Source organism: Periophthalmus magnuspinnatus, chromosome 18 (genome assembly GCF_009829125.3).
Source record: "Periophthalmus magnuspinnatus isolate fPerMag1 chromosome 18, fPerMag1.2.pri, whole genome shotgun sequence".
In the NCBI taxonomy this organism is placed as follows: domain Eukaryota; kingdom Metazoa; phylum Chordata; class Actinopteri; order Gobiiformes; family Gobiidae; genus Periophthalmus; species Periophthalmus magnuspinnatus.
The window spans coordinates 3,017,246-3,029,280 of NC_047143.1; the positions used below are offsets into that span (position 1 = coordinate 3,017,246).

Here is a 12,035-nt window from a genome sequence, read left to right on the forward strand (position 1 = left end):
CACACCTGACCCTGTGTCCAGAGCCTGGACCTGCAGAGACACAAGTGTCTCATTCTCAGTTTATGGACAGGCCTCATGTTCAGAACCTCCAGATTCACTCCCTGAGCTGCAGAGGCTGCACTAGCACTGAGTCAGACCATTCAGATCAGAGAGAGGCATTTTAGGTTTAAACCAACTGGATTTCAGCTTTGAACCTGGCAACACAAAAGAGAGAGTCATGTGACGCTCATTCTGTTTTCTGATTGGATAATCATCTTAAACCAAAACACCAAATTATAACAAACATCATGCCCAGTGTTTATATCACACAAGAGACACATAAATGATCAAACAGGTGCACTGTTCATGGAAATGATCCACTTTGAAAATGCCTCATGTTCTGATGTTGATGATTTGTTGAACTCTGTGACTCTGAGTGTTTTGAATGTTCTGCACATTATTGCCCAGATGAAGGTCAAAATGGTTCAAGATGAGCAGAAAGTGCCATGAAGGAATGAACTCAGTCTGAGCACAGAGAAGGGACAGAGGGCTGAGTGGAGCAAGTCAAAGCTCCAGGTTCATTATGAGATTTACAGAGAAAAGATGAAAATGTACAACCACAGTTTAAGTAGAACAAGAGAGAGGGATTTTTCAGACATTATTGGAAGTTGTAGTAAAACTCTCGTGTCCTACTTTTAACAGTAAACAGATTAATAAACCTCCAGCTCCTCTACTGTTAGAACTGATTTCCACATCTAAGTCCATAAATGGCATTAAAAAGTAAACGCTCCTTCAAACGGCGCCCTCTGCTGTCCACTCCCCACTGTCCCACACGAAATGAAAAAGAGAAAACCTCACATTGTTACAGCATTCGACTTTTATTTATTTATTTTTATGACAATCACATCCAGAAACATCAGCCGACAGTGAAACGAGCCCAGACTGTGTTTATGTTCAAACGTTAAACTGCCGTGGAGTGGATGAACCAACGAAACCACAATCGGACGGAAATGATGAGTTCGTCTCCACAGAATATGGCATTAAACTCATCCGTTTCCGTGGAGACGATGTAAGATATTGCATTAGAAACATCAGTCACTGTGGCGTTCTTTTCCCAGATGAATAAATTAAGTGCGTGGCTAAGGCTAACACACATTCAGACCAACATTATATACACAGTGGACTCAAAAACCCATAATGCATTGCTTTCAGTACTACAAAGCAAAGGCCATAGTACTTTTGTGACTTCTAACACGTGATATGTACTTAAAGTAGTAACATATTTAAGATTTTTCAAAAGAATAACATGATATTAATGTTTAAACTGACAGAAAAATGTGTTTTGGATGGGATTTTACGTATTTTAGCGCACATTTTTTTAGCTTTTTTTCTCAGCGCTACTTTACTTTTTCAACTTTTCTTCAACAAACTGGAAAAAACTTTGATAAATATTCACCGCAGTTACTATCCCACCGAACCAAGTCAGGATTAGAAACAAACCTGTCGTACACACTTGCGTTTCGAGTATTAAAATGAAACAAAAACATGCACAAACACCTCGTTACTTCCTGGTTTGGAACATTACAAAAGTTCTTTCTGTTCATGCAGTTTTTTGACACATACTTGTACAGCATTTTGACAGTTTTTGTTAGACTTTAGCACAAATTAAAGACACAATTTTGAAATTATAAACCAAAATAAAACTGAAACTTTATTACCGTATTTTCAGGAGTATAAGTTGCACTTTTTTCATAGTTTGTCCGAGGGTGCGACTTATACTCAGGTGCGATTTATACGTGAAATGTGTTTTTTTTCCTTTATTATTATGCATTTTTTGGCTGGTGCGACTTATACTCCAGAGCGACTTGTACTTTACTACGACTTATACTCTGAAAAATACGGTAATAAAAGTGCAGTACCATCACACAATTAGGTAAAAATGAAATTACAGCGTCTAAAAGTGACGATTTTATGAGTAAATTGACGAAAATTGAACATCCAGACTGTAATTTTACCCTTAGATCAGAGATTTTGATGGATTTTCGTGGGTTTAATAATAATTCTATCTGCAGTCATCATTTAAATAAAACGTCTCAAGTATTTGCAAAAGTATCTGTCCAGTGCAAACTTTGAAATGAAGGCACCAAAATCATATTAAAGTGTAATTATTAAGGCTCTATATTAAAGGGTTAAGTGCCCATTTACACAATTAATATGAACTACATTTGTTTTTATCATTAAAGGGCCCACATTACGCTGTTTTCTGATCTATTTTATAATGTTTTTCATCACAAACAGACCTGGAGTTCTTCTCTCAAACAGAAAACGCTCCGTTCCACCTTGTGATGTCATCGTGTGGCGATACAGGAAGTGCTCCGGTGTGTTTTTAAACTCCACGCACCTTCATTTCTCAAATCGTTTGGATGATTTCCGTCTCCGCTGCACAAAAGGTAAATATGAGCTGGTGAAAACGACCACTTCATGACATCACAAGGTGGAACAGAGCGTTTTGAGGTTTGAAACGTGCGCGAATGAAACAAAAAACACAACCCCGGGTCTGTTTTTGAGGAGGTAACGACATTATAACACGACTTAAACCTCAGAAAAGTACTTTTTTTTTGTAATATAGGACCTTTAAATATCAACTATTGAACAAACAGCATTTGGACGTAAAGAAAACAGCAGGTTAACAGCAGGTTTAACGATAAATATAATAATAAAACACCTTTACACATGATTTTATTGTTGAAAATGTAAAACTAAAACTGTAAAGTATTTTCTGAAATCCAGTTTGTCATATCTTGAAACGTAAAACTGCAGCACAATTTAAAATGTGTCTCAAATATCAAACTTGTATTTAGAAGTACATTTGAAAATAAAGACTTTCTACTGTATTTCTTACTTATTCTTTGTTTGTTTTTTTGAGTAACAGTAAACAGTTTTATTGCATAATGTTTCTCGTTCACAGTTTGCGTCTCTGATGTGGAGCAGCGGTGGAGCGTAACCAAATACACGTAGTAAAGTACTGCCCTGAAGGAAGAACGTGAGGTATTTGTACTTTACTTAAGCAGATTTTACAGTGTGCTTCTTTTTACTTTTACTTCACTGCATTTGAGAGCAGAACCTGTACTTTCTACTCTACTGCATGTTTGAATTGGACTGAAAAGTAAAAGTATTTTATTTATTTATTTTTTTGAGGGTTTATTTTTAACACGTATAATTTGAACAAAGAAAAATATACAAATATAATCAATCGTTTCTGAACAAATCTTTATCTCACGACATTTGAAGCTTCGTAAGACTCAAAATCTGCGTGAAATACTTTTACTTTTTACTCTTTAAGTGCGTTTTTAAACAGGTACTTTAAGACGTACTTAAGTAAAAGTGTCAAATGAAAAAAATCTACTTGAGTATTTTTTATTTTTTTGGCTCAAGTATCTGTACTTTTACTTAAGTAACAAAATCGAGTACTTTTCCCACCACTACTGCTGAGCGATGACGTCATTACTCAGTAGAAAACAAGGCATTTTGAAACATTTTAAAGCTCCACTGTGTAACTTTTCTAGCAGCGACCTGCTTGTGTGCGTGGATGTTATTTCTGTGCTTAGAATGTTCCGCGTTATGGCATGAAACGCATCTATCTCCGTGGAAACAAGCAGGCGGGGTGTACTCTCTTGCCAGAAAAGTCACACCCAGGGCACGTGACAGGTCAGATCTGCGGAGAGGCGACCGTGGCTTTACCTTTTGAGCTCCTAAAACGACTGTAATTAAACCAGCGCTCGTTCGATCAGTTAGAATGTGTCGTACTGTGGAACATTCCAGGTAAAGTGATAACATCTCCATGGAGACGAGCAAGTGGCAGACCCTCCCGCTAGAAAAAGTTACACAGTGCGTCTTTAAACCTCTAGATTTTTTTAACAAATCTCTTGACAATGTTCGACTGCACAAAGACAATAATTGCACTTAGATTTTTTTCATTCTAAAAATAAAAACGGTTAATATAATCAAAGCAGGGACACGCAGTTATATTATTTAGCGTGAAAAAGTTCCATGATGCGTCTTTAATTCAGAAAAACTCCCTGACGTCCCGTTTGTTTTGACCAGCGTGGATTATTAAAAAGAAATAGTCGTCGGTAACAAGAAAAGAAACGTCCAGTACCATAATTTCAGACAGGGCAGCACAGTTTTTGGAGAAATATTGTGATTATATTTGAGATAAATGTTTAAAAAGTAGGATTTTGTTCAGAGTGGACACGGGAAACAACTCCAAGAGCGTTAATATTTGAGACAAGACTGAAATCTGAACTTTAAACTATGAATCCCACGTATTTCAGAACGTGTTTGTAGAGGTTTAAGCTACAGGGTTAGCAGCTTTTTACGCAGAATAAGACGCTATGGAGACAGAGGGAGGGCATCCGACACACAGGGACATGTTTGTAGAGGTTTAAGCTGCAGGGTGAGCAGCTTTTACGCAGAATAAGACGCTATGGAGACACTGGGAGGGCATCTGACACGTTTGCAGAGGTCTAAACTACAGGTACGATTATATTCTTCTATTAAAAGGCGATCGCAGACTTAAAATGACTCAAACTGCGCAGCCCTAAGTTCAGACGCAGGCACAGAACACGTGTTAGTTTAAATATAATGAACCGTTACTTCCAGTGAATATTGTAATACACGGAAACTCTTTGTCGAGTTACTGCACGGCACAGGAGCCGCCGGGCAGAAAGTCCTGCACGTAAACAGCCACGGCTTTAGTCAGGTACGTCATGCTCCCGAAGCGGCCACTGGGGGCGCTGTCGTAGAGGAGTCTGCACACGCCGGTGGACGGGTCTCGCTCCAGGATGGACTCCTCTGCTCCGAGATCCACCTGTAAAAAACACAAACACAGATATAACACTTACAGAAGAGAAGTATTACATCATTAGGATTTTTATAGAGGGTCTTCAGATTTGATTTAGTTCAGTTTGAGTTGGTTTAAACCTAAAAAGACTCTCTCTGAGCTCAATCGTCACTGCCTAAACTTAAAAAAAACTTAACAAACGTCCTCTATCTTCAGGTTAAGATTCTGGCGTAGGGAGGGCATCTGACACACAGTCCTACCTGGTCCTTATAAAACATATCGTTGGCCGCGTGCACGATCTTCTCCACGTGGATGATGGACCCGATGGAGTGGATGTCGACGTCGGCCAACATGGTCAGCACCAAGATGGCCTCCACCAGCAGCTGTCTGTACTCGGGCTGAGGGACCCTGTTCAGAACCGTCTCCACGTGGACCGAGAACTTGATTTCTCCCGGGGTCATCTGCAGCGGGGACGGCACGACAGGACACAAGGGGTTAGCGGGAATCGGAAGGATCACGAGCGAAACGTGTCAGATTATAGATGCGTCGATCAGGTTTATGGTTAATATCTGTGTGATTTCTGGGCCGATCCACGTGAAAAAACCCCGCAAAGTTCGACGTGTTCTCTGTCGGTATAAATCAACAAAAGCGACATGATTTTTTCACAGTAGCGTCAGAAAGCGGTGGCGTTATTCAACCCTAAAGTCGTGAGAGTTGTCAGATGAAAGGACTTTAAACTGGAAGATTAATTTGACAGGTTTGCGGAGCCGATCGCAAAAACAAAAAAACGATGAGGTTCAACGTTTGTGGATCATATTTTTGGATGTTTCCTTCAAAAACGGCGAGTGTTCCATGGAGTTACACAGGCCCCGCCCCCACTGACCTCTCTGGTGGTGGAGGAGGGAAGCACGAAGCCCTCGATGGACAAACCGTGGCACTGAAAACAAACAAAGACAAAGATTAGAACGGTCATTTACTTAGAATCTGCCCTCGCTTTAACATGGACTCTAACGTTTACACTAGTTTTATCTAGAGTTAGACGACGTAGTTAACAATGTGGTGTTTAAGAGTTTAAATCTTGCCTAGTTTCCGCCATTTTCCTCCATTTTTTGCCTAGTTTCCGCCATTTTTCCTCCATTTTTTGCATAGTTTCCGCCATTTTCCTCCATTTTTTGCCTAGTTTCCGCCATTTTTCCTCCATTTTTTGCCTAGTTTCCGCCATTTTTCCTCCATTTTTTGCCTAGTTTCCGCCATTTTCCTCCATTTTTTGCCTAGTGTCCGCCATTTTTCCTCCATTTTTTGCCTAGTTTCCGCCATTTTTCCTCCATTTTTTGCCTAGTTTCCGCCATTTTTCCTCCATTTTTTGCCTAGTTTCCACCATTTTCCTCAATTTTTTGCCTAGTTTCTGCCATTTTCCTCCATTTTTTGCCTAGTTTCCGACATTTTTCCTCCATTTTTTGCCTAGTTTCCACCATTTTCCTCAATTTTTTGCCTAGTTTCCGCCATTTTTCCTCCATTTTTTGCCTAGTTTCCTCTAGGTTTATCTTTTTTTTTTTAATAATTTGACTTCCTGTGCAGCAGATGTGACATACTTAGACGTAATTCCATAACTGTTATCTAGAAACCGTGACGTTAACGAGGCCAAAGCGTGTCTGAATTACACAACAGTTTTGATTGTACTAATAAAAATAAACAACAACTCCTTTATTTTGTCAGACATATTGTGCTTGTGTCGCTCTGTAGTTATGATTTACGACACCAGTGGATCGTTACGTGATTAAGAAAATGTAATCGAAGAACGAAGTGGGCGCGAAAACGGGGTCGATCGGCAAAATGGCGTCTTGAAAATAAGAGATTAAAGATTCCTCAAGCATGCACGAATCACTCTAAAAGCAAATTTGGGTGAGTAAATGTTGAGAGGAAACAACCATAGTGTGATTAATAATCGGTCGGCTTTAAATCAGTGTTTAATCTGTCAAAAAAATGCTTTCCTTGTGCATAAATTATCAGTTTTCTGTGATGACGACGGAGGTAAAGAGATTCGGTTTTAGAATTCAGTGCCACTTCCTGTATTTTTCTACTTTTTCCCAACTTTTCTGCCACTTAACTGATGTAAAACTCTGATAAATATTAAGCACAGGTACTATCCCACCAAACCAAGTCAGAATTAGAAAAAAAAAAAACATGAAACCCGTCAGGCCCTTTAACGTTTTACCTTCTGCAGGATCCTCCAGACTTTCTGATAGAATCCGACCGGGACTCTGTTCAAAGCTCCGTCCAGCCTCCTCCTCCTGAGCCACTGCCCGTGCCGAGTGTCCTTCACGGGGGGGAACGAGTCGGGGATGTCCAGGGACTCGATGGAGGGCAGCCGGTACCTCTGTGCAACAACACGGCTCAGTCAGCGCGATCGTTGTGAGAAGAATCATCACGATTTAATTAATTATCGACACAAAACAAAAGAGAAACCCTGGATTTTCTTTGGTATTAATCCATCACCACTGTTTTATGTGGCCAGTGTTATAAAATCAAACTTTCTTCATGCAAAAGTAAACTTATTGTGATATAAACAGACACTTTAAAAAGCACTACATCTTTATCTAACCTAAAATAACTTCATTTTGCTTCTAAAATGGCCACGATTATAATATTTAAGTCCTTATATTCTGACCCGACTGAATAATCAGTTAGTAATGAACCTAATCATTTGGAAATCCCTGTTCATCCTTCACAGTCACTCGAAATAAAACAATTTACACAACAAAATAATCCAGAAGTGTCAGTCACAGTCAGATGGAGGCGGGTTTATGTAACTCTATGGGGAATCCACTGTTTTTGAAAGAAATCTGATGATCTACAAAGGTTGAATCTTGTTTGTGGAGCCAATCCCACACAATTTGTCATATTAAGGGAACTGGATGCAAGATTTTGATTTTAAATTCCATAGACTTGACCCGTCTGTGTCCCGTGATGCAGCTAAACAGAATCTAATCCATAGAGTTTTTACTTATAACAACTGTAATGATGATTTAGTCTTAAAAAAATAAATGGAACATCATGTTTTTTGTAATTATTAGGATTCAGTGTTTTGGTTCAATCACAAAACAGATAGATCCAGTGATTACAGAGACATTAACCATAAACCAGGTCAACACGTCTGTAATCTGAGAGTTAAACGGTACATTCCACCACAGAGCTCTGACCCGTCTCCAGCTCAGGTTAAACTTTGGACATTTCACATAAAATAAGAGTTAAAATGCTTTTATATTTGAACAAAGTGAAATGAGATTCACCCCTGATTCGATGTTGTCTAAATCCATCGACTGGGAAATTAAACTCTATGGAAAAACAAAACAAAAACACAAAATACAAATATTTTAGGCACAAATGGAGTAACAGAATAAGTGGATTAGACCAACAGCCAAAGCACCGTCTGAAGAAGCTTCATGCCACGATTAGATCAGGAAAAAGACTTTGGTTAAAACTGTGAATTCTAAAAACTACAAATTCACACGAGTGAAATTAGGACCAAACAGATTATAATTGTTATTATTATAAAACACATTTTCAACATCAAATTACATCAAAATGATACAGTTTGTTTTGTCTTTAAGATGTCGTCTCAGCAGTCGCACAATTAAACCCCAAGATCAACGAATTATTGAAGCAAAACGCCCTTTTTTAAAAACTCTAAGATTTATTTTAGTGTAAAAAGAATTACTGAACAGCCAGGGAAGTTCCTGTGATAAATATGTAAAAATAGTGATACCAAAAGACTTTTTAATGTGTTATCTAACCTTACGACGCCAGAAAAAAAACTGGTCAGACTGAAAGAGAAAATGAAAAACACTTTTAAAACCCTGTGGTTCATGTTACTCTCATTACCTCACCAAATATTTTTAGTTTATCATAAATTTATAACACGCTTAGTTCTCAGATACACTTCTGATTAGCATGCTGTCTCGTGTTAGCTCCACTGTTAGCTCCACTGTTAGCTCCACTGTTAGCTCCACTGTTAGCTCGGCGCTAAAACTGCATTGAGTCTGAATAGGGTTTGTTTCACCTTCACGGACTCGGTCAAAGACACACTCCGGCTCATCTGCAAAACAACGGAACAACAATGGAAATGCATCTCACATAAAACATTCACATTTCTCAAAATAAAATGATCAGAAATCCACCACAAAACTGGCTCATATTTCACAAATAAAAACATTATTTATTTTCTTTCACCTCCTGCACAGAGTCAGTTAGAGACAGTCTCGGCTCCTGGACACAAAACAAAGTGAACTCAAAGTCATCATGAGCACAAGTTTTGATCTAAAATGGTAACATCTGCAGAACGTAAAATTTTAAACATTAAAAAGCCCCAAAATTAGAGAAAATGTTATTTTTAAGGATGCACTGATCCAGTTTTATAGCTTTAGCTTCAAGTATCTGATAAAACCATCAACCGATACCAGAGCAGAGACTGAAAACAGCACTTATTTCCTTAAAAAATAAAATAAAATAAAGACAAAACTGCTCCAAATGTGTAGTGTAGCTGCTCTTCTTTGTGTCAATTCAAATCGAGACTTTCTGGTCCAACTACAACCAAAAAAAAGAGTCTTATTTCACTGATTTGCATTTCCAACCAGGATATTTGGAAGCCGATATCTGATCTGATCCTGCAAATTCCCCAGTATCGGCGCAGATATCCGATACCAGTATTGGATCGGTGCATCCCTGGAGTTTATGGAGCAGACGTACTGTATTTAAAAGAGTCAGACCTGAACAAACATCTAAAATTACACAGACTGATTTTCTAAAGTTGGACATTTATTATTTTTATGAATTAATTGTAAAAACAGGCATCTCTTTCTTGTATTTGCTTTATAAATGTTTAAGCCCGTCCCTTTATAATCAAAATCCATGCATTTATGATTAAATTGTAGTCGAATGTAAATTAGGGAGGAAAATAAATAATAAATAAATAATAAAATAAAAGTGAATCGTCGACTTGTTCACCTTGAAAGTGTCGGCCAGAGAAAACCTGCGGTCGGCCTGAAAAACATCACCTGCGTTAAACCTTTTAAAAGACGCCGTTATGAGAATTTTCACCCACAGAAACGAATTATTACGATGATTTAAAACCGTTTTGAACAGACCGCTCTGATCTCAGGCGTTCAAACTGTACAGCGCCTTCACAGCCATAAGGTTTCTGGTTCAATTCCCAACTCGGGGGGTTTCTGTGCGGAGAGTCTGAGCGCAGAAAAGTACATTAATGCGCCTTGATTTTTAAAAAAGGTACAATATGGAACTTTCTGGAGGCGGCACATTACTGCACGGTTCAATAGAAAGTTAAACCCAACATCCTCCATAGAGATAGATACGTTTTTTAAAGCACTTTGTATCACTTTGTGTACAAATTGTGCTATACAAATACACTTTTCCTTGTCTTGCCTAATGCCATACTGTGGAATATTACAGCCAAATGTATAATTTCCACGGAAACACGCAGGAGGTTTGTGAGGGAGCGTGTTTTTCTATGTTTTCCAGTGCAATAAACTCAACCAAAATGTAAAAAAAAACACAAAAACATGCTTTCATTTTAGTCTATTTTTGAGCCACAAGAGGGCGCCAGTCGCAAAAAACTGTCACTGTGTCCTCAGGCAAAGCGCTTCATGAATGTGGCGTGTCGGGGCGGCTGTGGCTTTGAGCGTCTGGATAATCGTGTTATAAGTTACGCCGCTGTGATAAAGAGCGGTCTATTACAGGATTACAATCAGTGAAATTAAGCCCCGCCTCCACGAAGCCCCGAGAAGACGATCGTTTTGACGTAATTATCGTCGAAACAAAAGGCTCCAGATTTTCAGGACGTTTGACTTTTACTCACATCTGACAGAGACAACCTGTGCTCCAGCTGGAAATGAAAAACACGTCCGTTATATTCACGATAAAAACACAACATCCGTGCTTAAAAGTTAGAAAAAATGGGTCAGACGGTTTGCCCTCCGACCCAAAGATCAGAGGTTCAATCACAGCTCAGTACAAATGCATAATGCTGCTGTGTCCTTCAGCAAGACACTTTGGATGGAGTGAATGAATAAAACTACAGTCGGGCGTTTGAGAGGCAAAGTGCATATGACAGATTAGAAAACACATTTTACTAAAACCGTTAAATGGTCCAATATCGCACGAAATCGACTCTTGTGAGATTTAAGTCGTGTTATAATATTGTCACCTCGTCAAAAACACACCTGGAGTTGTGTTTTGTTTCATTCGCACATGTTTGAGTCAGTTTTTATTATTCGTCTGTCGCATCTCCAAACCTCAAAACGCTCCGTTCCACCTTGTGATGTCATCAAGTGGTAGTTTTCACGTTAACAGCTCATTTTACCTTTAACTCGGTACAGATTTGGCGATTCCAGGAGCTGAAATGATCCGAATGATTCAAGAAATGAAGGCGTGTGGAGTTTAAAAACACAGCGGGGCACTTCCTGTATCACCACACGATGACATCACGAGGTGGAACAGAGTGTTTTCAGCCTAAATGTGCAGGTTTGTGTGTTAAACATGTGTGAATGAAACAAAAAAAACACAACTCCAGGTCTGTTTGTGACGAGGAAACGACATTAGAACAGAAAATAGTGTAAAACGAGGCCTTTTTTTATTTTGGTGAAGTTTATAATTTTACTTCCTGTTTGGACACGGGCCACAGACGTTACCTAGCAACCATAATGCTAACAAGGCTCAAAATGTGTCTAAATTACACAATAGTTATGATTTGACAAAAAAACAACAACAAAAAAACACTTTATTTTGTTGAATCAATGTTTAAAGTGTCAGAAAATTGCCTTCCTTGTGCGTAAACTGTCTGTATTTTGTACTTTTCTTCAACATTTCCCCACAAACTTCCACTTAACTGATGTAAAACTATGATAAATATTCACCACGGGCACAATTCTCCACCAAACCAAGTCAGAATTAGAAAAACCCTGTCAAAAAAACCTGTCATATGCACTTTAATTATAATTCAGTTCTGTAAAAAATAAAAACTAAACCATTTTCCTCACCATTTTCATGTCGCTCTTGAGTTTGCTGATTCCGGCGCGTTCGCTCTTCGTCGCCCCCGTGTTTCCGAGCTGATGGATGGAAATGGCAGGACTGACCCCGGCCTCGATCTCACGCACTCGAGAAAAACACAACATTTGACACGATGAGAAAAAGATCTGAT

At 38.8% G+C, this 12,035-nt stretch overlaps 1 protein-coding gene across 7 annotated transcripts in view; it reads right to left on the reverse strand.

Annotated features, from left to right (window-relative positions):
* Positions 1-839: 839 nt before the first annotated feature.
* The window catches only part of phka1a (phosphorylase kinase, alpha 1a (muscle)), a 44,906-nt gene continuing 33,710 nt past the window's right edge, over positions 840-12,035 (reverse strand). For 2 of the 7 annotated variants that reach the window (XM_055229188.1, XM_055229186.1), the window contains exons 26-32: positions 11,875-11,990; positions 8,883-8,918; positions 8,113-8,157; positions 7,038-7,199; positions 5,706-5,759; positions 5,083-5,283; positions 844-4,849 (exon numbers count right to left, since the gene is read on the reverse strand). In XM_055229188.1, the coding sequence (XP_055085163.1) occupies positions 4,676-4,849; positions 5,083-5,283; positions 5,706-5,759; positions 7,038-7,199; positions 8,113-8,157; positions 8,883-8,918; positions 11,875-11,990 (788 nt within the window). In that variant the 3' untranslated portion in view covers positions 844-4,675. Of the gene's footprint in view, positions 4,850-5,082; positions 5,284-5,705; positions 5,760-7,037; positions 7,200-8,112; positions 8,158-8,882; positions 8,919-9,052; positions 9,089-9,826; positions 9,863-10,694; positions 10,722-11,874; positions 11,991-12,035 lie in introns of all 7 variants that reach the window. The other 5 variants (XM_055229189.1, XM_033983643.2, XM_055229190.1 and 2 more) reach the window with 3 other exon arrangements.